Raw genomic sequence first — 27,320 nt, forward strand, 5'->3', positions numbered from 1 at the left:
TGTTATGCACGGAGGATTTTTAAAAGCCCGAGTTTAGTGATGTTCTGAGTGTCCTCAGCCTTAATTGTGTTCATCCCAGAACCACCAAGTCCATGGTACCAAATACGTACCACAGTATACAACATACAGGGAAAGGCACTACGAAGAGTGTGCAAACTAAAGCTTGTTAGGCAGGCATAACTGGACAGCCACACATAGGGTACAGAGGTACCACCTCATAACCAAGGTAGTATGTGGCCACTGTAGAGCAGTTCTGCTTATTATCAAGGCAGTCATGAAAACACATCCTCATCGGTAAAGAACCATGCCACACAAAGCTGCAAATGAGCAAAGACCATCTGCAGAGACAGTAACGTGAGACTGGTTTCCACTACACCAACATGTGCAGCACAGATGGACCCTTAGCAAGCCATCATCTCTTCTTTAAATTCAAACGCTCTGGAGTAACAGCCRGACTTGTGCCTTCAGGTTACTGGCTAGGCTGGGCACAGCCAGGACAAAAAGGTGAAAGCAATTCCAAATGAGAAGCAAAAAAATACATCACATTAATAGGAGTTCTGTAAACTAACACCTCCAGTAAGGATTTTATTTGAAGTCRTTTTATCTCCACAAATGCTGACTGAAGCTAACGAACCGAGGCATAGCAGAAGCCAGTACAACAGAGGGTCATACTTCCCGTTAACAAGAAAGCAGTAGCAGTCAGCGACTTCCAATTTGCAGTCCCAACTATCATCTCCCACAGTAAAAGAAGACAGACAACACGACAAAGCAGCCACTTCATTTTGAGCTGACTCACCATCACATGACTCATAACTAAAAACTGACTCTAATCAATTGCAAAGTATGGAAAATACTGTGATGCTACAAAAAAGCCTTAACATTTGCATTGCAAGCTCTTTCATCATCAAAACATGCATCAGCTCCACCACGAACAGCAGGTTTCTGAAACTCTAACACAAATGTATATAAAATATTTAAACTGTAAAAAAAGAGATTACTTCCTAAAAAAGTCCATTGATATGCATATATATTCCTTCCTTTGAGCATAGTAAAATGTTGGCCAACTATTGAAATATAAGATCCATTATTTATTACCTGTTCTTCTGCACCACAATAGCTTCAAACGCAAATCTTTATACTGATCTCTTCACACATTTTTTCTTTTAACATCCACACTGATAAAAAAAAAAAAAAGCTATGGATGACCAGGCAAAGTACCCCAAAACCTCAACTGCCAGTTATATCAAAGAAGTTCAATGACTAAAATGAAGGGAGACATAATGAGGATTTCCTATACTTGTATAAAAAAATCATACTTATTTCTGATATGGTTTGAAAATTAATTTATATTGTTACTTTCAGAAGAGCCCTGTGTTTTAAGCAAATAGCTACAACCGTAATATTGGAACTGGTCAATTCTGGAATTTACACATCTGAAAAGCTCAATTAACCACCCAAATTTGCTGCCACCATCATCACAAAATCTTGTGTGCCTAGCAGATGTAACTGAAATTCAAATGTCTTCTGCTTTTATGCACAAATACTACTATACTATGGGGAAGAAAAAAATCCTGCAAGAGCATACCTGTAGAATACTCACTTGCAATAACCACACAAGGCCTAGGTATGAGCTTCCAACGTGCCAAATTACAAGATGGTCTCCACAATTTTGCTTTAGCTATGTTCCATTGCAGTTGAAATTTTTCAGGGAAGGAAATGGATCAAAAAAGAGAAGAAAGGTTCAAACCTAGGTGCTAGAAGTCAGGCACAAAATCTTAGTATGAGGCACTGAATAATTGTAAAGTGCTAGGAAAACTTAGCATCCCTGAGAACAAGCTATGCAGGTTCACATTCAGTTATCTAAATTAGAGTGCCTAATTTCAGTTACCTTTATTTATAGGTTTTGCTTTAACTGATTTGCCCAAGACCAAAATAGGGGTCCTTATCAGAGATTGCATAAAAATTCAGCACTCCCACTCCACCACTAGATCTTGTCTATCAAACATTACTGCACATTCTCAGGTAGGGAAACATACCACTTGCTCACGTAGCTAAAGTGCCAGTGGAGGAACTCTGTTGTTAAGAGGAAGGTTGATAGCTGGACTACCAGAATGCATTTCTTTAGWGGACAAGTCAAAGAAAGCATATGCTGGGCGTACAATCCTTCCATTAGATTAGGTCAGATAACAAAGTTGAAAAAGCACTCTTTCTGATCCCCTCCGTCTGTTGCAACTCACAGCAAGGTAATTCAAATACCTCAGATATATTCTGTTGCTGACAAAACTTAAGTAAGCACTGGTCTCCAAAGAAATTAACTTGTTGACATCAGAGGTTTTTCCATTAAGACAGGTCTGCACTAGATCCTGCTGATGTAGCTCTGTGAATCATAAATATGAGAGGTTTTCCTAGCAGAGGCCCTTGACCTCAGCACAATTACACTGACAGTGTGTGCTTTTTCAGTGGATTTTCTTTTGCTCACAGGGCTACCAGGGTTACTCATTTCAAGGTTAGTGGCCTGTCCCCTTATTCAGGAAGAGCTCACACATCTGCCAAAATTTTTTTCTAGACCCCTTGTGGCACAGTTTAATCCAATTAAAACACACACAAAAGTAATAAAACTTAAAAATGATTCCCTTAGTGCTGCAGGCTCCAAGAGTCTAAAGGTCTTTCACTCTACTACAGCACAAGTAACATAAGTCAAACCCTTTCCAACAAAGTTGTCTCAGCTATTACAGAAATCTCTTGACCCTTTCCCATGTGCATCTGCGACTAAAAACATGCTGGCAGACGCTGGGTCCTTGGACYTCAAGGGAGTTTTCTACACAGTTACAAAGGATCCAAGGGCAGCTTTGCCTCAGCAGAATTCAGTGCTTAACTACAAGAAAGTCCTTCTACTGGTACAACCACACCACCGCACTTAAACCACCATACTATATCAGCTGAAGTTTTAATGGTATCAGTGCCCACACAGATATTTTTATTTTGACTTAGCACAAACCACTTCCCAGAAAGCATTATATAAAAGCGCTGGGAAGACAGACAGACAGACGGACAGACAGACAAAGACAGACAGAAAGACAGAAGAGACATTTTTATACCAAAATAAAATGGTGACATCAGAATTTGTATCACTGTCGCTGTAACACTCATAGTCACAATTTGGTTTATAGCTTTCTTCAGATATGCCTCAAGTGTTTGGTGGTTATTCTGTAAAACAGCCCCCAAAATGAGGTACCTGCTTTTGGCAGCAGCCAATAATTTTCATCACAAAACCAAATTAAAAGGTRTATTTTTTTCAATCCTGAAGATTCTTCACAAAGTACCAAGAACAAGGGCACTTGTTTACATCCCAGATTTGGTGAAAAAGGCAAGCTTATTTCCAAATGACTGTGCCAAAATATGAGTCAGTAGATAAAGTCTAGTCAACTATATGATCTGAAAGACATTTTGAACCATTACAGAGATATACCCTTGGAGCACAATATTCTATAAAGACACTTCACACCGAGTATTCAACACTGAGAATGAAAATTTCACAGTTCAAGCTATTGAAGTGTACACACAGCAACTTGCCACAAAGGAAAGGCAAAGGACAGCCTTCTAAAACACACAGAAGTTTAAATGTTAGCAAGAGGTTGCCATCTCCAGTTAAAGATCGCAAGAGATACAAGTTCAAACAAGCACTCCCCACAAATGCTGCTAGATGGGAGCGCTAAGAAGTGCATTAAGATTAGCAACCACAAAATGTTTATTTCCAGTGGGAAGAGACTGTAAGGAATGCATATTCCGGCCTATTCTAGCACCAACACTCAACAAACTGTAATCTATGTCTGTAATGCAACTTTCATCCTGGTTGGATGCTTAAGCCAGCTCCAGGCTAGATCCCAACCTTATGATGAAGTCAATGGGAGCCTCTGACTAAATCAAGCCCCGAATCAGGTCTCACACACACAAGCATGTTCCACATAGAAACACAATGCACATACTGCCCAGAGTATTGCTGCATATAGAGCTGCTAAACATCATTCTTGAGGCAGCTAATAATTTTGTTTGAAAYTCATTGGGAGCCAAAAAGTTCCTCACAACTTGTAATGGAATGTATTTGTTAATGTCTTCTATTAAGAAAAATGTTTACACTCCCACAATTATAGTGCTGTTTTTGACTGTTTACAGTAAGAAAAGCCACAACACTTCTCAAGAAGAATGTAAAAACACAGAGCACAGTTCTTGCTTTTGGTCCTTAGACCTACTTTCAAATACAAAGCAAAAAATGAAAGACAGGCCTTTTAACACTAAATTTCCAGTCTCAGAAACAAGGTCTTCCATGAGCTCAGAGACTAAAACTCAGACTCTTACCTCTACCATAAAGTTCCCAGCAATTCAGGAACTTTTAAAATAAAGTTCAGGCTCCATTTGTACTCTAACAATACAGTTGGCTTGTCTTCCAAGCCTCTTCATAAACCTGTTGTTCCATAATGAGCTTTTAAAACTATGTACAATAGTAAAATCCATTGTTCCCTTTATACTCTTCTCATTATCCTGGCCTCTTGCTGTGCTTGCTCCTTTGAACAGATGGAGCAAGTATTAGCTTGATTTCCTACCACACATCAAGTTTTCAGCTGAGCTTAGCAATATGCATCTCTACCAACTGACAGCATCTCTATTAATTTATTATAAAAAAAAAAAAACCCTCTAGCTTCATGCATTTATTTATTTTTTTTTTTTTTGCCTTGCAACTGACAGCAAGAGCATACCTTACTTTCATGAAATGCCATAACTTCTGCATGCAGACGCAACCAATATGAGGAATTCATATCATGGACAAAACTCAGTTATCATAAAGGAAGTGAAATGAATATGCCCATTTGCATTTGCATCCATATGCACGGAATCAAACAGAAAATAAGTCAGGAAAAAAAAAGTCCCCAAAATACTACACTCAACACAAAAGAAATTTTTAATACTTGCTGTTAGCAATAGCATATGTTTTGTTAGATGAGAAAATTAATTAAAACTTATGCCTGTTTAAAATACAGCTTGCTGAGAAATTAAAATAAATAAATAAATACAGTAAACAATAATTTTATTACTAAGCCTCCCAGATTAAAAATTCATGAGACCTTATATTCAAACAGGGATCACCAGGTCCAAAGTTGGGTGAAGCAGCATAAAGGAAAATGTGGAAGGAAGCTGGAGGCGGTGCTGACAGATCAGTTAAGTGACATCCTTCCAGGTGACTCTGAACTCAGCTAACATGCCAGGACAATGTTACTGGATGCTCTGCTCTAGGCAAAGCTGTGCTAAGATAGATGTTAAACCTTCTCCAATTGGTAGACCACTAATTTTTTTTTTCCTCTAATAGAAACACAGATCACTTTTGAAGTTTCCTTACTGGAAATTGCTGCATATGATTCATGAACATATTTCTGCCTTAGTCACCAAGTATCCCGTTGTGCCCCTGGCTGAAGGCAACAGCCAGAACCTGCCATTTACACAAACTCCAGAAAAAGTTACAATCTCGAGCATGAAATACCTGATACTCTCTCTTTAAGGCTAAAGAACCCATCTCCTGCAAGTCCACAGGAACAAAAGTCAGCCTTTCTGGCAATATGCATGCCATACAGCACACATCATATTCACTTAAATGAAATRTCAAGAAGTCTTACCCAGATCAGTTTTTTCTCCGGCAGTTGCTGGTCTATTCCAAGGAAGAATTTGCTCCTTATGAACACAGTTAACGTCACCGTTGGCTTTATGAGCCCAACTCTTACCCTGTTATATACAGTTCACCCTACCCAACTGCAACAGAGCATGGGAAGACACTGGCTCAAGCCTACAATGAATTTTCATATTGATCTGGCACTACAATTTCCTCACAATTGCCATTTGCCCTTATGCAGTACTCAGTAGAAAGGAATATCAAACAGATTAGGATCTGTGCATTACAACTTCACAGTAAACACAAAGCAGCAGTAGCTGATGCATGAATTGACTTGTATTAAATACATATTTTTAAGCACCCAAATCTTTGAAGAGTCAAAGTGAATCATTACAGTCATTTTCGGAATATCCCACTAACTGTCAGGACAAGTTTGAGCCTATCAATATCAACCAACCTCATTTTAAATAAGCACAAATAAGTCCACACAGCATTTGCTTATTGAAATTAAGTGTGGGGTGGGGGTGAGGGATATGTTATTTACTGCAATCATTTGCAAAGACAAAGCTGTACAGTCTAACTACGAAATAAAGCACTGGAGTCAGCAGGACCTGGGGTTCTACCTAACCACCGATCCACTGCATGACCTTGAGGAAGTCCACCACCTCTTAATAAATCTGTCAGCCCAGCTGTGAAACTGGATGAAAGCAGGACTTCACTGCAAAATGCACGCTGTGTCTAGTTTGGTCTGTRTTAAATAAATAAAACGCCCCCTCAAAACAAAACTGAAGAACTAAACAGTGTTTTTTTTTCTATAAACAAAGCATTTTGTACTGTACAAAAATGGAGTATTTTACCAAGTGGGAGGGAATCAGATGTAAATATTTACTCATATATTCCAAAGAACTGTTACTCACCCTACAGACATGTAGGCTGATAGCTATACAACTCAAGAACTGTATCAGTATACTGTGTGTGTCTTTAGGAGACAGAAATAATGTACTAGCATCTCCTAAAACCATGCACTATGCTAAGAGTAAGATACAAAAAAATGACATTAAGGGGACAGTTCCTGCCAGACTGTAAACTAAATTAGATTCAGACAAAATAGAGATTCAACAAAACTACAAGTGCTCAGGGCTTAATTATAGCAGCAGCAGCAGTCAAAACTAATAGGTTAGCATCCAGAATTTCACCTACTTTTCCATCTCACAAACTCTTCYAAAAGGCAAGTTTATTTTGGACTGATTTAGTAAACCTGGAGGTATGAAGGGTAGCTATTTCTCTTTACATAACTTATGCTTTACTACCTTTTACACCTAACAAAAAGAAAAATTAATCCAAAGAACTGAATGAGAAGGGTCATCTCAGTCAGTAACTTAATTGCTTGAGTTCTGTCCTGCTGTAAAAGGAGGGCCTGTTATTTTATATTCTTCCCTACATGGAATTCCTATGGGTGTTACAGGAAATTCTTGTCATGCTGACACTCAAGCTGACYGAGACTTCTATTAAGTTATCTAGACCAGTGACTTTCAGAACACTTAAGCTCAAATACCAATTAAAAACATTTGAAATTTTCACTATCTAAAGGAATGAGGTTGATTAGATTCGGCACTAGGAGCTCAAGATCGCAACTTAAAGTTTAGAAAATATTTGAAACCAAGTTCTAAAAGCACCCTTATAAGTTAATTACACCTTCCATTATAAATATATATTTTTTCTCCAATTAGAAACTTCTCAGAAAAGGAAGTATTTGTGGTTACTGTTTTCAGTTGTTATCACTTCAAAGGTGAACTTGTATTGCAAGCATAAATTCAGTAGTGTTTGCCCCTAGTTTGCTAATCAGTTGACCATTTTTAATCTGCCATTTCATTTCATTTATGAATAGAGGAAACATTGATTGTAACTGCAACACAGCACCAGATGTGATAGGCTGCTTAATATTTACACAACGTCCACACTGCAACTGATAACATCATCATGTTGCACACAGGTTAAATGTAAAAATGTAAATCTTTTTTGTAAAAATGCTATCATATTTGGATATCATGTAAAAATGAATCATTTGGAACAGCTTCAGCAACTCAATCCCTCTAAATCTTTGCGGTGTCTAAACCTTTGTCTACTTCTAGCTGCCTAATCTACTCTAAGGACATCAGGTACAGTAAACAGTTTGTTCATCTTGTACAGAGTCAGATTTAAGGACTGCATATTCAAACGGCATTGACTCAGGCAGCAATGTTCAAGGACTTTTCAAGCTCTGATTGCAGAGGTTATCAGTGTCACAAGGTGAATACTATCAGGTCTGGGGTTTTGTTTTAATCCAGCAATAATGTGACATTATACCCCTAAAATCAAGCCTTCTCTTAGAAAATTCCAGTAGGCTGCTACACTTTTGTCCAGGATTTCTTCTACAGAAATAGATGTGCACAGGATGCAGAGTACACATCTTTAAGTCCAGTGTCTTGGGGAAGTGGCAGACTACATGTGCTTGTATACACCCGTACACACCCCTTTCCTTACCCTATCATCTACACAGCATATGTACAGAAGACCTAAAACTTTCCAGAAGTGCTGTACCAACTGAGTAGAGGCACAGGCTGCATTACACTGCAATAGCTCAGCTCCCTTCTGAAAGCATTTGAACAAAGGCATTTGCACATACACTGGGGGCATTCCTTGGATTAATAGATATCAGCAACTGATCTGGAATAATTGAATATGTACAGTAGTGTCTGGTTTAATCTGTTAACATTGCCATACATCTGGAAACCTAGGCAAACATTTTGAAAACTGTCCAGGGAAACATCCCAGAATAAAACTGAAGACACAATGTCTAAGAACTCATAGCAATCTTCTACTTCTTGGCATCTCTCTCCTCTTAATATTCTGTATAGGCTTTACTTGATGCAGCCCCTGTTCATGTTTTCTGTTCACATTTCCTGATTATGCAGAAATACTGCTCCCCCCTCCCCCTGAGGACATGTGAAAAATACTAACATATCTCAAATCTCTAGGAGACCTTGAATTGTCCTTGTCCCAACCTTACAGTTCCTGGGTAAATCTTGTGGTGATAGATACTGTGTAATTGCATTTAAGACCATGATGATGAAATGATAACACCAAYGATGTCTGCACATCAGATTTCAATGTATAGTAAAGTCCTGCCTGAAAGCAGTGTTAATAGTGGGACAGATTTTGTGATTTAATCCTAATTAGAACTCCTTGCTGATGCTAGTGAAAAGTTGCACTTTCAAAGGAGCAATAATCAGCAGTAAAAGACATAGCCTCTATTTTTTATTATTTTCCTATAAGATTGCAGCATTTCCACTATTAACATTGCTAAATATTGCCTTCTTAAATCCATTTTCAACAGCTTACAAGTTTGCTAAATTTGGAAAGCTTCAGATGAAACATTCAATAGCAGGTTTGTTTCTGATTAAGAATGCATATATTTTTAAATTAGTGTATTTTAAGTTCATCATCATAGGCAAAACCTCAAAGGGGGAAAAATAAATCAATATCTCTCTCTTGTTCAGGCATACATTAAGTCTGATGATTCAATAATTGAACACCCCATCAGACCATTCTTTGGAGTAGGCATGTTTAATTTAAGAAGAGAATGACTTCTTTTTGCAAGAGGCAAGATTTTATCTTTCCTGTAAAAGTCAGCAGTTCCACAAAGTTATAAATCACTGAAAAAAATCCCAAGGTGAACATTCAGAAGAACCTCAGATATTTAGCAGCTAAACACCTTTGAAAAATACATCTGCACTTGCCATGCTCTAGCTGCTGCTGAGCAAGACTTCCCCTCAAAGCTCTGCGATGCTGGTATCTGTGTTAGCTCAAATCCAAGCATGTGAGAGGACAAAAAGGCCACTGCTCTTGTGCTCCTGATCAGCTGAAGAAGGTTTACTGAGGTTTTATGCTTTGGTGAGGTTTGCTGGATGCCTTTAACCAAAGTCAATCTGGGTATGGTGCCAAGTGTTGTCTTCACAGGTGGTAACCAGGTAGGTCTTCTGGCAGCGCTCCTCGAAGAGCATGGGGAACTCCAGGGACGATGTCTCTGGCAGGAACTGAGGGGAACAGTGCAGCTCTGGTACCAGAGCGGTACCTGGATAAAATTTACTTTTGTTCATATATGGTGACTCAAGCCGATTTAAAATTGATACACAGCAACAAGACAATTTAATAAAAAGTGTGTGTGTGGGGGGGAGTACCCGAGCTAGATTAGTCAGCAGCATGTGTGTCAGGTCTCCCCAGGGCACCCCCAGCCCTGCTGGTCCCTTGCAGGGTGGTGGGACAGGCCCTGGAGGCGAGGCCCAGCCCTGTCCCACCGAGAGCCCCAGCCAACACCAGCAGTGTCAGGCTCCCCTCACAGCGTACCTGCACAGGGCGGCACAGACATGTGTCAGAGATAAAAGCAGATGCAAATGGAAGTCAGGCTCTAAGGTGAGATGGAAACACCAGGCAGGGATATGTTAGAGAAACTGAAGTTACAGCAGAAGCTTGGAGAGATCAAACAAGTAAGAGACAGCAGGAACCTGTGTATGGGAAACAGGACCAAGGGGGAGCAAAATTAAGGTTAAGGAGGCAGGTACAAGGGGTGGGGTGGGGGGGGAGGCAGGAAGGAATGTTAGTGTGCCTTCAACCAAAAATATAAAAAGATGTGAACATGCATCCTTCCCTTCCAACCTCATAAGTACTCATTGCCTTTAATGCTGAAAGGTCCAGAAATTATTAAGAGCTAGAGTTGAGGTCGCTTATCCCCTTTTGATCATCTCTCCATACATGTATGCATTACAATAATCTAACTGTACACAGATTGCACATTGCTTATCCTATAGTGATAATGTTTGATCTTACGATATTAACAATGTTTTTTTCTTTATAAATTTCTTGCTTGTACTTAGTCAAGTCAACTTGGATACATAAATCTCCTTAAATCATATCTCAGTTCCATCATGTGTATACTAAACAGGAACTTATTTGTTTTACAAAATAAAGTGGGCTGTATGATAAGAAGGTGCACAACCTATTAACTATTTTTCCTGGTTTAGCAAACTTTAAATGTTCTTTCATAGTGGTGTTTTTAAGTTCTTTTGCAACTAATGTTAAAACAGTTTTGTTGCATTGCAAAAATACTTTAGGGGAAACTCTGCTCAGATATTCTTCTCATAATAAAGTTCAACACCTTCAAACAAAAAGGTCACTGACATTTTCAAAAACATACACATTCTACAACTCCAGAATATGAAATAATGCATTCAATCTTATTTGGATATTCCTGGATCATCTCTTAACTGCAATGAAAATAAAGATTATTTCCATTATAGATACGGTCAAAAGGGAATTTGAAGTTCTACAAAAAAAAATTCATCTTTCAAAAACAGAATATTTTGAATATCAAACCTTGAAAGTAATCTGATGTCTATAATCTGACATCAAAATTATGGTCTGAATACACAGTTTGTCTGATTCAGTTTCTTTTAAAGTTGTGCAGAAGAGGATACCTGGAGATACACAGCTTCTTCCTTCTTCTTTCTGTGTTTCTTTGAAATACAGAGTTAACGTACATCTCAAAAACTACTCAAGTGACCACAGCGGGAAGATGAAGTCAACTTTTCATCTACAAAATTGGCACAATGCAGTCAGTGGCACTGCAGCCTTCCTCAAATGACCCATGAGCTAACACTGGCTACTTCCCTACAAAATAATTACCACCACCTTGTCACTCTTGCTAATTAGGATGTGGACTGAGATCACCAAAACAATACAGTATTTTAATCACCTATCGGATGGTTACAGATTTTAACTACTCACTTGACTGGATTTGAAATAGTAACCTAAAATGATTTTTCAAAGCTCTGTAACACTTAATTTTTCCTAAGTTACAAACTTCATGTTATTGAATGATGATTTTTTTTAATGACTTTTTAGTTATGTTCTGTGAGGAAACAATGTAAAGAACAGAACACACTGGTATTACTTACTAACACTAATGAATGTAACATAAATTATACATTAAAAAGGGCATTTGAAGTATCTATTTTCTTCTGGATTCTGACTGCCAATTATTAGAGACCTAAAACTGACTATTAATGGATTGTTGATTTCTCTTGTTCATAGGATACCTGCCACTATGTCTAAGATTACAAAGATTTATGTTGCAGCTGGACAGCTGTTTGGTGTGTCAGACACCTACAATTCATGCTTACTGCTGACATTCCCTTCTCGGAGGGTAACGAGCTGTCCCTGATGGTACAAAGGTACAGAAGTACAACGTCACTTTGTGAAACAGAAGCGCAAAACACTGCAGGTTGTAATGACTAGCTTACAGCTTTAAGAGCAACTACTTTAAAATGTAAGGACTGTCTCTTTTGGGGACTGACACTACTTTTTAAAATTGTTGCTCACACACATTAGCGTTTACTTACAAAGCCTCATTGTGTAAAATCACTTTTATAATTATTCAGTCATTTCACTGACTTTTTTTTTTWAAAAAAAACAAAAAACGATTAGGGCACCCTATACTACTTTTCACTCAACTTTTAATGGGGGCAAATTCCCATACAGGTTGATGGAGTCTTCTCTGAGCAAAAATCTCAGTGCTCAGCTCACAGTTTATCTGAACTGTAAGGTGCAAAATCTCACCAAAACAAAACTAAGCACTGCTCTGTTACAGAACAGAGCATCTTAAYGTGTAGTTTTGCTTAACCTAAGTCATGTGTTCCTAAAACACCAAAAAATACTGAACAATGAGACCAGCTCCATATCCAACGGAATTTAATAACAACAAAACAATTGAAGTGACAAGCTTACACATCACAACACTATAGATTTTTTTTTGGCACAATGCAGTCTGAATTCCTTTCCATGTTTTGTGAACAGCTGAATTGTGTTCTCTTACAAAATAAATTTATATGGCAGCCTGTGTACATCTGCTTTAATCTTAAAACAAAAGCAGTTTTGTTATCTTTAGTACAAGCATTATAAAAACACACAAAAAAGGACAGATGGTTTAGATTTTCTTTGCAGAAAGCAACAGAGAAGACTGACATCTCAACTATTTACGTAGCCACAACCGATTACAAGGCCACGGCAGACCAAAGAGACACAAAAAGTACCTCTTTGTCAACATCTCAGTTATTAACTGCTTTCAGTAAGGTCTTATAAAGAGCATAAAACAATTCTCTGCTCAATAGAGATAAATGCTTTAGTTCATACAATTTAATTTATGTTGTTATTAAAACACTTAATAACAGCCACACTAATGCCAAATGATTTAATTTCAGTACAGTTAAAGCAAACACTACCATTATGTTTAATAAACAAAGAACAAAACCCTTGAAAAACCAATGTTAAAGAAGTTATTTATGGTCATTGCTTAGCCTGCCTGACCCCATCACTTCTGCATTAAAAAAAATTTCTGGGTTGGCCATTTTCAAGCTCCCTAATTTCTGACAAAAAAGTGGCTATGCACTAGTAACTAGAACGTTAACTTTGCAGGAGTAACACAATCAACTTGGTCTGGCAGTCAGTTCTTTCAATTCAATCTTTATTTTAAAATATTTCACTCCAGAATTAAAACTTTCTTCTGCCTGGAATTAATCAAACTGATAGTGGTTTTGCCAGAAAGGCAAAAAACAGGAAAAAAGTAAAAGACAGCACATATGCAACATATCTTAGAAGATACATAACAATACAGAGCAGGTTATGAAGTAATAAATTCACAGTAGTTGAGACAAACACACACACAGAAAAGTTTTCCCTATTACCCTATAACAAATATTCAGAGAATAAATCATGTATAAAAATATTGCCCTTGACATAAAGCAGGTAACAAGGCAAGCTGAATTAGCTCTATCATGGAAAAAAAAAGTTCTCCTTTAGAGATACTGATGGGTTTTGGTATTATGAAATATCTTTTCAATATTTCTACGTTATAGTAATYAGTATTTTGGAGAATTTAAGAGGCACAAATTAATTATTTTCCAATTAGTAAGTAATTTAAAATGTTAAAAAAAAAAGCATCAGAAAAATATTGCTCAATCTAAGTGATTTAGTCTGAATCAGTGACAAGATATCATAATTTTTTAATATAAAAATAAAAGTATAGGGTTTTGAAGCAGCATTTCTTTTAAGGAAAATGTTTGCTGTGAGGTGTACTGTTGCATTAAATCCTTACAAGATATGGAGAGGCTTCTGTGCATTTCAGTTACAGTCCATTAAATGTGTCATAGGAGGGACTGTACGATGCAGCTCAGTGGACCTGGAGGATAATTATGGCATCTGAAGAATGAATTGGTTCACAGAGATCAACTTCTAAAGAGCATCAGACAAAGCAAGTGTCAGTTCGGCACAGCCTTTGCCCCAGCAGCTCCTTGTGACCCCTTCTGGGTGATGACCCACACGTTGCGGGATGAAAAGCCATGATCCAAAGATACCATTGCCAATTTGGCAGTTGCACCTTCGGAAGCTGTGCCCAAAACACTGCAAGGATTGACAGAGCTTTCAAAGGCACAAGCTCTGAAAGGAGGCCAGTCTCCCCTTGGCTGCGCACAGCATAAGCTCCCAAGCACTGCTACGTGGAGCACACATCGCCAGGCAGCACCCAGTTAACATCTGTCATTAGCTCTGCTTACAAGTGCGTCAACAGATGCTTGCAGCAAGAGACACTGAACCTTGACATCCTACATAAAGATGTAAACAGTTCTCAACAGAAGATAAATCCAGAGAACTAAAAGGCACTCTGGCTAACTTCTGGTGCTCCTTAACATTCCCCCTACCCCCCAAATTCTCACACATCCCTTAAAACAAAACAAAAAAAGGCCCCACACAACAACAACAAATTCAGAACACTCCCCAAACCAACATCCAAATAGCTACAGCAATAAGCTTTTAAAGTAGACTAGAAATAATTATGAGACTTATTATAGCTAAGCCAAGTATAACTAACTGCAGAATAATATGAACTTTACAATGTTTAGACAGATGGAATTCTATTTCCTGATATAAAGCTGCTGAATTTGGAATTTACCCTATGCCCTAAAGGCAGGGAATCTGCTGTTCGAAACATGCATGAACTACACAATGTCAAGAGTCAGTGGTCACAACTTTCTTAAAGCACCCTTGAACTAAGAAGAATGAAAGTCTTCAGAAATAAAGCCTACAGAAAGGGACTGATTCATTTAACACCAAAAACAGCCAAGATCAAAATTAACTGAGTATATTTGTATATTTTCTTAAGAGGTGGTATATACAAGGAAAAGCATAAAGGATTTCTTTAAAATGGTCCCTTATATGGGTGTATTTCAGGAGTAATAGACATTAAATTCAAGGAAATGTCAAAAAACACTGCTCAGAAATACAGTTAATTCATCAGATGGAGGAACTAAAATGAGTAGGGTGCTTTTCAATGATGATTCAGACAATTTTTTTCCAGGAGGATTTCCCTCTTGGATGCCTGATCCTACAAACCTATGCAGTCAAACACAGCATTTACTGATAAATAGTCCTGCTGACTTCACTACCTTAAACCTCAAGCCAAATAATTTCGATGGTATTATCCATGCCCTGGGAATAGGAAAGGAAGACTCTTGTTTAAAGGACTACTCACAGCAGTGAAGACTGGCACAAGAGAATCCCAAAGAAGTGTGAGAAAGGACACAAGGCAAAGGAAAGAGCATTTACAATAAATGCTTACCCTTCTGTATGCAGGTTTGGACTTTTTTTTTTTTTAAATAAACAAACAAGGAAAATATGAACTCCACTGGAATAATCACATAGTAACTTCAGCGTAATTCCATCACTGACTCCAAAAAACACAAACAAAAGCTCAAGCAAAGCCTATATCTAACTCTCCTGAATGAGGTCATCATGAGAAACTCTTCCAGCCCTCAAACCAGAAAAAAAGATAATAAAATAAAAAGGTGAAAACCTCCTTGGAAAGCATACCTGAGTTGTGTTTAACAAGGAACATCTTCAGCCTTCCCATTCTCGTGGTGCATAAATGCCCCACCAGAGCTATATTAAGTTAAACACACAGGAAAAAATACTTTTGTTGCATTTGCAGGTGTCTCTTATTTGAAGCTAAGGATACTGAGCAGTGCTCTGTTTGCTGACATAATATTGTATCAAAAAGGACTTCTTTGTAAAGAAAGTTCACAGAAAGCTGTTTTAACTGACAAAGTCTTTACTGGTGATATTTGACATCTGTTTTTAAAGAACCTACATTTTTAGGATATTATAGCTCAGCTGCTTCTATTTATAACATATTTGATTTAAAAGTTTCTCTCAGTCAACAAAGCAGGTATGCAATTAAGTATTCTGAAATCTCCATGTCAGACTCTAACCAGTGTGCATCCATCAATTCAACTTTTACTTCACTTTGTATGAATTTCTTCATAGCAGATTTCCCCTGCACACACACGTCATGTCTTTCATTTACAGGAAATTTCTCTTGCAAGAGAATGGGTGTTACTTAAAATGTGTGCTATTAAGTGCTGTTCAGAAAGTCCAGAAACTCACTGGCTTAAACACAGTGCTACTTACACAAACCATAATTACTGTTTAAAAAAAAMTAATAGGAATGTTGGCTACATATTTGTTGGCATTGTTTTTATATATATATTTGGATATACAAACAAAAGAAAAGAGATAGAGAGTCCTATTAGGAGATAAGAAAGATGTTCTTAGCATTAATGCTATGCAACTCAAGAAAGCTGACAGAAGAAGCTCATATGGTGTGAAATCTTTTTAATAGCTATGTTTTGACTGAGAACATTTTCATGGGTGTATGTACAACAAGCTAAGAGCACAGTGCAATCCTCTTTCATGTAAGGGCAAAAGCTAGTATATTATCAGAAAAAAGGTAAAGTCCATATTACCTAAAAAAGAAAGAGACAGACTGGAAAGAGTTCTTTTCTCAACAGAACCACTGATACTCTACTGAAAATGTGCAAGTAAGTCATTTCAAACAAAGCATACTGTGACAGCAGGGCTTTTAGAATTTTATTTCACATTGAGTATTTTATAAGCTTACACAACTTCATTAAAAATTTATAGAATATGGCGATGAGAAAATGTCTGCTTTACTGTAAATAAAACCCTTAAAGGAGAAATATTTTTTAACCCTAAAAATAGAGGCAACAAAAACACTCAAACATGAAAAAATTACAGTAACAGTAATGCAATCTTCAAAAATATAATTAGCTAATGAAAGATTAGGGCTCATTTTCTTAAGCCTGAGTATTCATAGACTGCCCTGACATACTTTATATTTAAATTCACAGACATCATGTTTCCAAAACATTAGGCACAGACTCATTTACCATGTCTGCACACCCTAATGAAACTAAAAATCAAGAACAGCAAATGCATACAGTATCTTCTCTTCTGGAAAGCATCTGGGAGGTGCTTATAAAGAGAAAAATATTCACAGTATGAACTGCTCGCTCATCACAACTTCTTGAGTCATTGCAGACTGGGCACTGCACTTCATTTTGAAAACTAGTTTGCAGTAGACTTTTGAGAGGCAGTCCAGAGCTAATTATAGTCCAATGCTATGAAAATGTGCTCAGAGGGATTTTACAGCTTTCATCTACTACTCCATTATCATTGGCCAGCGCGGTGAAACATGGTCCCAGTGTACTTCTCGCCTCCTCTCCCCACCTCATTTCGTGAGGTTTTCATCTGCCCCAACGCAGTGCCAGAATGTTTCTTAGCTACTTGCTCAGGGGACCCCAGACCTACATCTTGGAATTCCTAAAACAGATTTACATATCATATATTCCACTCGTTCTACCCAGTCACAGACATGGTGACAACAGCAAAAAGCAGCATCACAATCATCTTTAAAGAAAATCAACAGATGGACTGCTTAACTGAAACATTCAGGTAACACCAGATCAATTAACCTTGCTCAAGAAATAATTATATTACCATGTGATTATAAAGAATGGATCCATTACCTGACATGTAACTTGTTAAAACTTTAAAAAGTATAGCATATTCTATACATGAGTATTTGCATTCAATAGCATTCCATACAACCAACACTCCTTCAGAGTACAACTGTATGATGCAGGTTTTTATGGCAAATATATTTACACCATTCAGAAGAGAATGGAAAGAAGAAAGTAAGAAATTACATTCTCTGCTATGATTTTTTATTATTCTGCAAATTGACCCTGGCAAAGACTTGAAATCCAAACTTCTAAAAATAAAATCTGAGCACCACTCTAGTAAACATGCCTTCCTAATCCCACTGCCATGTCAATCACATCTTCAGAATTCATTCAAAATGTCACTGAAAGTTGAAAACTGCAAATCCTAGCAGAAGCTACTGAATCAGAAGATTAATAATGATAAAGTTGATAGAGTCCCAACACTTTCATCAGTTTGTCATTAGATATGAACACAACAGCTAGAGTTGTCAAAAGGTTCTGAGAAATAATACACTTTTATCTTAGGCCACACTTCAAAATCATAACTACTCCACACTTTTGAGACATCATTCCTTACTTCCCTGTCTCATTCTTTAAAGTGATATGTAGCATTCCAGCAGACCATCAAGTCTCCAGAGGTAGCTATCACACACTATATAAATTTCATTCCACACACTTGGTACCTTATGCGGTACATAAGTAACCAATACAGCAAGGGCAAGACATTCTAAAAGCACATACAGAAAAGTAACTGGAGGAACAATATTAATTAGCATTAATGTCAACTGGCCCAGTCCATTTAAGCTCGAAGTGCACTCCTGAAAATAGAAGACTTGAAAAAGATTATCAAATTCCCTGAATTGCTAATATATCTTTAGTTGGACAGCAGTCACCTCAGACTCATTCATGACATAAATGCTATGTAATAAAATATAAAAGTGTAAGGTTGCTTCCAACATCCTAAATTTTTCACAGCATAGATTGCTGTGTCTTCACCTTCTTTYAAAACAAGCAGGCCAAACTAAAAAGTTTTTTTTTTCTAGTGATATTTATAGCACTAGCTAATTTCCTAAAGAAATGGAATCAGTGAGGTTATATTAAGGTAGTGACTTGAATCCTTTTCCAAATTACCTAAAGTTTCAGCTTGTTTTATGTACATCACGGAAAGGCAAAATTACAGGTAATGTATGCAAGATTACTAGCAAGGAACTTTTCTAAATATGGATGCCAATGTTAGCTCTGTCATTCTTGGTTAAGGCACAGAAGAGGTCAATTTTTAGAAGTATCTGGTACCTGCAATTTCCATAAATGCAAGGATTATAAGTTCTAAACACTTCTAGAAGTCTGGTTCTTCACAGCTAGGTGTCCAACTACAAAATTCTGTGAAAAATTAAAAGTAGACCCTCCTACCAAAGCAATTGGGTCACTCCTAGAAGAAGCTGGACAAGACTTATGTTTAAACCATAACGTCCAGCAGTGGACATTGTTTGGAGCATGTGTTATTGTAAAAAGATACAGGACAATCTTTTTATTCTGCAAAGAGAATATACCTGTGATGCTTTAATGTGGTACATCCTTCTTTTTTTCAGCTTTATGAAACCAACAGAGGATATGCTTTCAGTATCTCCACTCCATTAAGCTAAGAATTTCTGTAGAACAGGGTGAGGGTAAACTCTAAACATTTAAATTCCAAAATTTAAGCAACACTAAGCATATAATTTAATATGAATTCTACAGTAAATATCCCAGTACATATGCTGGCTTCTTGTTTTTCTGTGAAGACGCTTTGCACCGAGCAGTAATTACTTTCGGTCTACTTCTGTGGTTGTCTTCCCCAGTACCGTATGTCTCTGGGTCACCAATCCAAGAAATGTGTTAACTCTGAGCATATTATGTTTGTACTTCAACTTTGTACAACCAGGCTTTCACTGCTTGTCTTCCATCCTGCACGAGGGAAAGATGGGCACCCGAATCCAACACAGCCTATTATTGCTACCACTTAAGAAACTAGGGATCCTTCTGAGTAAAAGGATGGCCTGAGAGTTGATTGGGGATCTTGAAAGGGCAGTGGATGGAAGTAGGAAAGCAAGAGCAACCAGGGAGCTGTGCTCAAAAACAAAGGCTCCCTGACTGTCCTTTCAGATAGAAGAACATAACTAAGTTTTGCCATCAGAGACAACCATACACAGGTTCTTGAATGCCACCTCCTCTTTGTCATCCTGTCTCCAAAGCTTTGCTGCACTCCCAGGGACTCTAAAAAGAACGAACACAACATTTTCTCTGCCTCAGACCCCATTTGTTTCATGTCCGCTTTCATCCTTCATTGCCAGGATAACAGCAATTTAACCTAAATTAGGTTATATCTTGCCCATCAAAAAACACTCTCCAATTCTGTCAGATTCCTTTCCTGTCCAGAAAAAGGTATGCAAGAAAAGTAAGGGTTCTCTGGCTCTGAAGGAAATACTTTTCCATCGCACTTACCCCGAAAGACATTAAGCACAGGCTGCAGCAAAAGGCAGCATGTTTTCCTTTCTATCACACTTTTCTCAGCAATGGTTCACTACCAGAAGCTAACTCCATCTGGTGCAAATAACCAACAAAAGGAAGCCAATTTGAGGGGAAAAACATCCTCCARAAGTCAAGGAAAGTATTCTCCAGATGCTGATAACTGTGTCAACATAACTGTTTATATCCAGCTCAATCTAAAACTTGAATTTCACTGAAATTTCTTCAGGGAAGCTGCAAGAACGGAAGTMTGGAGCAACTGTGGCCTAACAGAGAGTAGAATAAATACATAAATTAAAAATTTAAGTAAGCCAGAAAGCAGAGCATTTCCAAGCTGTCAGCAACTGGCAGGGAAAGTTCTGCTTTCTTCTGGCTAAAAAAAGGGCAAGTTTAAGGAGGCTAGACCTCAATACTGTAATCAGCTGGCAACCAGACACTGCCAGTAATATGCTAATACAGCAGGCACACACTGCCTGAGATAGCTGAGGTAACTTGAGCAGATGGAATGGAGCCACTGGGATCTATTCCCATCTTTCCAAACAGACAGAAAGGCTTGACAGCCAGAAGAAAAAAAAAATTAAAAAAAGAGACAGACAGACAGAACGAGAGAGAGGAGTAATGGTCTCCTTTACAGTTCTCTGGTGATAAGAACTGATGGAATTACACTAAGCGTGTTGTCCTGATTTTGCTTTGGGAGGTCTACATTGTTGCCTCTCACTGAATCGGCAACACTTCACTATTGTGATGCTTGAGTGCCATGTGCTCAGCCCCCCATTCTATTACTGTAAAGGAAGACTATGATGAAGAGACACAAGTCCAGTAAACTGAATAACCAATGGCCTAAATGGAACAAGGCTCTCAAACATGACAGTGTTTCTTCAGCTGTGTCAGACACATTTAGAGCAATTTACCAGATACACAATGGAAAGAGCTATTAAAACCAAAGTTCTACATTCAAGTCACACAAAATAAATGTTTTATTCACAAACCTTACATGTTTACTCCATCCCCTTTTCATTAAGGGGAACAGTTTCTTTTCCACAGAGTGGTAGGAAAAAAAACAAAAAAGAATGCCCGCACCTGACCATAATCTGTCCTGAATACGATGACTCCTTCTGCACAGGAATGAACAGTACTTGGATAATGCTGATCATTTTCTCGCAACCAGACCCGAGACCCCTACAATAAACAATAAAAAAAAACAAAGTTACAGATGTCATAATTAAAAGCTGATCAAAGAATTCCACTTAAACATTTTTCTTAAGAAATATTTATCAGGTAAAAAGACAAAATAAAAGCGAAATCCAAAYAAGCAAGTGAGAGAAAGGAATAAAATAATTTCTTATCAAACATTTGTCAGTTTCTACTGAGACAGTTTTTTTTTTCCTCCCTTACGGAAGTTCCTAAATGACAGCAAGAACAGCTGGAGCTAATTCACTCAGTCATGTGCCTCATGTTAGTATACATAAAATTACAAAGTGGTGTCTGACTTTACACACAGTTTAGAAGATCTTCCTCAAAGCTGTCAGGCTTGCTACCTGTTTATTTTCAACCTCTGCTTGGATCACTGCACTTCCACCCAATCATCTGTAGTCTCCATTTCACATTTTTTCTAAACCACTTCGACCTTTATACTGTACTCCTCTCATGGCTGCACAAGAACTCAGGATAAAAACAAAAAAAACAAAACAAAAAAACACTAGCAGAAAAAGTGACAGAAATAATAATGCTTAATTTTTAGAGGCAGGGAGGCAACTGAAACACAATCAGCCACCTACGTCTGTCTATTAAGACACGGTAAACTCAGACTATTTTAATTTCCACCTGGCTATTCACAACTCTTAAAGGTAGATCCAGCAGCCAGAAAACAGAAATGTCCACTGCTGAGAATAAGAAGGGAGGTGGATGTGGGAGGGAGCCTCCTCTATGGGAAGGGGAAATCTACAGCTGACAGCACGGCTGCAGTTGTAGTGAGGCTACCGAAGAAAGCAGCATCAAAAACATCACATKAATGATACCCACGGAAGTTGCTCCAGTGTAGAAGAAGCCTTCAGCTGCCCTGAAGATATTCAGTAGCAGCACCCCAGTGGTCTGACTTTAAACCCAAACCACACTCTCATTCTCCAAAAATGGACAGCAGGCTCCACATCAGAATGGCAGTATTTTATGGGTATTTACAGAACAGATTTTTTCATCAAAACGGACAAATTCTCTCCAGAGGTAAAGGGGTGATAGAAAAGGATTAGGAAATACCGGTGAATTTGGGTGAATGAGTGCTTAAGACTCAATTTGAATAATTAATTTTACATTCCAGCATCCAAAGACTGCCCTTGTATGAATTTCTACACATAGAAACTAGATTTACAACCTCTCTATAAGTTGGTAGAAGTGGGTTCCTTATGGACAATCAGAAGCAGCACAGCCTTTTATTTGTTATATACTTAAGGTGAGTGGCCCTGTCATAGAGTTCAGCCACGTTATGAGTTGGATACCCTTAAGATCATGTTGAATACACATTATTCTTGTTTCTATGTTGGGAAACTAGCAGCATCAAGAAGCAAAACAATGCTCTCATGGAGAAGAAACTTTTGCCGTTTCATTTCTCTGAATGGTAACAGCTTAACTACATATAGAGGATTACATAAGAGCATCCCTGGCCCTTTCTCCCCTCCACCTTTTCGTAAACTGCATTCCATTTTAAATGCTGTAAGGGCCTATAGAGCTGTACTCCATTTTACCTTTGAAACCTCAAGCCAGATGGTTTCCAGGTTTATAGCAAATCTAAGGCAGTTCAAACGCAGGGTATGTCAACTTAACGCACAGGGTCAATGCAGAGCAGGAAAGAGTACAAAGTGCTGAGAAGGGCAGAGGTGAGCAGAAAGCAGAGAGCTAGCATCTGAGAAAGGCAAGAAGGAACAGGGGAACTGAACAAACAGTACACAGAGGACACCCAAGAAATGGTAAAAGTGAGAAAGGATTTAAAAATTTCATCCAGTGATAACAGTGGAAAGATTTCCACCAAGCTCATCCGGTCTGAATCAGACTCTGGCAGTCCAAACASCCTGATGTCCAGGGTACCTGTTTTGTTTTTAATATTCTCAGGCAGGACTAATACTCTCATACTGACTAGTTTAAGGGCACCTTTCACTTTGTGTTTTCAAGAGGGAGAAAGGCTGAAGTGAAACCAGACATGCTCCAACAGATACAGAAGTCTCTTCATCCGCATAATGTTTCAGAGCTACCAGATGTTTGCTTCCACAGCAAGCCATTCATCTTAGATTTTCTCTGTTACATTTCACTCAAAGCCAACGAATAGAAAAATAGGATTTTCCTCCTATGTCTTTAAGTGCAACTCAGACTCAAGAGCGATGACAACTTTGAAGATGACATCCTCAGCATCAAGCAATATTTACCACAATTACAACTGCAGGAGACAAAGGCTTTTTCATTTTAACTACTGAAGAGCACAGCTGCTACCATCAGCCAACAGTCCGTAAAAGCATCCTTCCCTCCCTCCGGGGTGGTGGTAGTGGGACTCCCTCCCTCGCACATGCAATGCCGGCTCCTGCAGGATCCTGTTGCTCCCATACGGTCTCATGCCCTCCTGAACCAAAGCATCCCACTGGCTGAGAGAGTGAGCTGACGACAGAAGCAGGCCGAGAGATAAAGCTGACACTTGCGAGCTTGGTTCCCAGCAGCCAGCTGCTGCCCAGGAAGCACAGCCGCCTTCACCACCTTGCCAACTGGCTCTTGAACATTCATATTTCCGTTTGCTCCCTATGTACACACAAGCCAGTCAGACGTGCACATGCCCCCAGATCAAACATAAGTTATAACTGCACTGTGTCCTCTCACCGACACACACAGGCTCAGGTCACTGAGTCTATTGGAGCTGAAAGAGGACGGGGAGAAGTGCAAGAAACACACTGCTCCTCCCTGTGCAGCCGTGCTCCTTGATGCTACCTCCAAGACTGTCTCCTAAAACAAACTGATTTCTCAAGACCCCCTTGCAACAAGAGGAACTCCTTTACAAAAAAAGAGCAATCTGCTATGAAAAAACGTTGTATGTCAACATGCTACATATGCAAGTGGTGTAAAATATACCACATAAATGTGCACACTGTGCAAGAGACATCATGCATCTACCAAGCACATTCTACCATATAAAATGCTCAAAGCAGTTAAAACAAAGTCTTTTTCCTCATTTTTTTATATCCTTTGCCATATCATTAAACCTATGTATCAAACAGAAATACTTATAGAAGCATTATGAGATGTAATACTCCTAAATTAACATAAGAGACTAAAAGAAGAAGAATACTGAGCCTAGGAAACAACCACATTCAATCTGACAATCATTGTTTGAATAATTTTTTGTTATTAATAGAATCATTCTGGCATGAAACTGAAGTAACACAACATTTTTCAGATTATAGCGAACTTCTACTTGGTCAGGCTCCTCTGTCTTGACAAAACGTTCCCACAGGAGCGAGGCATAACAAAGCTTCCCCTCACCCCGCTTTCTCCCCCTCCGTAAATAACTGGTTTTGTTCACAAAGTGCAACAGCTTTAATGAAAGTGATTGACATTGCCAAGTTCTGGAGACCTGACGACTAGAGGGGCGGAGGCATGTATTACAGTCACCACAAGCAGAGAAGGGAATTTAGCCCTGAATTTCCTACTTCCCAGAGAGATGCTTTAGCCAGTTTATTGCTGGGCAAGAAGCATCTGTACTGCTCAGTCTCCACCTTGTCCTTTGTGAATTTGATCCATCTAAATACATAAATAAGTAGCAAAAAACTATTTGTCAAAACACAGACACGACAAGTTCTTAGAGTGCTTCAGTACAGCTAAAATCCTGTCGTTCAGCTAGTTTATTATTTGCCAAGATCTCCTGGCTAAAGTGACAAGAAGTTTATGCTTTCAAGGGCAATGAAAAAGCTTATAAACATTAAGCCACAACAATATTTGCCAAAACCTCAACATTCGAAATAGTCTCTAATAAGAAGAATGTTTTCCATCTTGAAATTAAATAATTCATTCTGTCTCTTTCTGACTACGAAGGAAAAAAAAAAAAGCTGCCTGCACAGAAGCATTCACTTGGTTGGACTAGTCCTAAAATAAGCTTTTTAAAGAGAGTATGAAACAGTTTGATTTAAACAAATGTACATTGTTAAGGGTCAATAGCTACTATTCAGAGAAGGCTGGAACAATGCAGTTCACAAAGTCTGAAGCATTTTAAATGCAAATACAAAGCGTTCTCTGGCAAGGTAGTTCAACAATACAATATCTGTCCACGGGCAGGGTGCACTGTAAGACCTTCCACTGGGGGGGGGGTCTTCCTAAGGGATCTGGTACAAGCTCCACAAGTTAAAACTGTGTGCTGTGTGTCTAGCTAGCTATGCAAATATCCTGCAGTCTCTCTGCAATATCCAAGTTATTCACAAGTCAGTTTTGAGAACAAAATCCTCACTACTAATTAATTTATGAAGAAGATTTAAGATATACTTGGATCAAGTCTTTGGATCTACAAAAGCCACAAGTGAGGCTACTTTGATTAAGGAGCTCGGGTTTATTTTTATTTTGTAATTCTCGAGCAAGTACAAACCCTCAATACAGTGTGAAAGTAAACATCCTTACTTTGAGGGAAAGTGAGGACTGACCTGCAGGATCAAGCCCTTTGAGGAAAGGAACAGAAATCAACCTGTTTTAGTCCAAAGGCCTCTTGGATAGGTGTGAATAACTGCTGCTGATTAACTAGAAAGGCCAGCTTCTGTATCTGCTGGAGATACAGGCACTGCAGCCTATGAGCCAGGCAATTGTGCAAATATCAGCATAAGACTTGTATAAGGAAGGACTCCACCAAATGCACAGAGTACTGCGTATTGTTCTAAAACTGTTTTTAGAGGAGAAGCCCGATAGCTTTGTTACTTTAGAACTCCCTGACAAGCAATTTGACGTACTGCCATTCGGCTATTCTATGATAAGAGTGGAAAAAGATCAAGTCAAGAAGCACATATTAAAGCCCAATGGTTTTTATTTCAGCAAAGTGAGCTTGTAAAAATATTTGGAATAGCATTTACAGAAGAACAGCCATATGCCATCATTTCCATAGCAAAGTGAGAAGAATTAAATTTGTAAATCTCACAGCTGCAAGACCACCTAAAGTCATCCCTGGTCCTTCTACCTTACAGATTTTACTGCTGAAAATGGAAACACTACTATTTGTATCCTTCTGTATTCCGTTCTCAGAAATGTTAAAAATCCTTTCTTTTTTTTACTTTCTATTGTAAATATGCTCTGGAAATCACAGAATTAGCTAAGCAGTTTATATCAATCAAGTAAAAAGGCAGAACACTCTTTGCAAAACCATAATTAACAAGCTAGATTTTGTATGCATACAGGTTGTATGTGGAAAAAGTAACTGCCTGTACAATAGTTACATTTTTATATATATATAATATATGTACATATATATATGAATGTACTGTATAATAACTGTGTTTTCATCCAAGTCAAAATGCTACTCGTTTACATGTTATAATGTAAAACCAGWTGACTCATCAATGCTCTTGTTAAAACTTTTAAAGACAATGAATGTAGGTTATGCTGCATCTGCCATCCAAAAAGCATTCCATTATTAGGACTCAGCAAAGCAAAAGGAACAACAGTTAATATGTATTTAGAAGACTTTTCATTTATGCAGTCCAGTAGCCTGCCTATAAATGTAAAGTTTGAGACAGGTAGAGATGACATTTAACTAGGTCAAGCTAGCTAAACCTAGCAAGCTAAACTAAACCCACATTTATCTTCATTCCTCCTCTCCACTAATTCACACACTGATCACAAGGAGAGCCACAGGAAGAAAGTGGCTCTCCAGACAAAATTGTAACTTTGCAAATTTTATGTCAATAAACACTTTTGCTTCTGAAAATATTGACTTCATTACTACCGAAAACTCTCCAGTATAGGATCCAGACTCTTAGTATGCTGGGTGCATGCCAGGCTAGACCAGTTTGCTAGTCAGTGGCAAACTCTTGTGAAGTTCACCAGAAGCAGGATTTCATCTCTCTCACTGACTTCAACTCAAAGTGAAGCGTTCAGCCTCTTAAACAGAAAGCCAGACTTATTCTTCCATACCTAAGCCCAGAGAAACAAGCAAGGGCCATTTGTCTCATGTATTACTTCGTAATTTACAGTATTTCACT

General features: G+C 38.2%; 1 protein-coding gene across 1 annotated transcript in view; it reads right to left on the bottom strand.

The window, feature by feature from the left end:
* Nucleotides 1–27,058, bottom strand: part of LOC112968570 (unconventional myosin-X-like) — a gene marked incomplete at its 3' end in the record, with an annotated part of 46,631 nt that extends 19,573 nt beyond the window's left edge. Inside the window, exons 1-2 of the mRNA XM_026071004.1 lie at nt 27,038–27,058; nt 21,193–21,291 (exon numbers count right to left, since the gene is read on the bottom strand). Of these exons, the coding sequence (XP_025926789.1) occupies nt 21,193–21,291; nt 27,038–27,058 (120 nt within the window). The remainder of the gene's footprint in view (nt 1–21,192; nt 21,292–27,037) is intronic.
* Between the last annotated feature and the right edge of the window lie 262 nt (nt 27,059–27,320).

The sequence above is a fragment of the Apteryx rowi genome, unplaced genomic scaffold (assembly GCF_003343035.1).
Source record: "Apteryx rowi isolate R43461 unplaced genomic scaffold, aptRow1 scaffold_1070, whole genome shotgun sequence".
Lineage (NCBI taxonomy): Eukaryota > Metazoa > Chordata > Aves > Apterygiformes > Apterygidae > Apteryx > Apteryx rowi.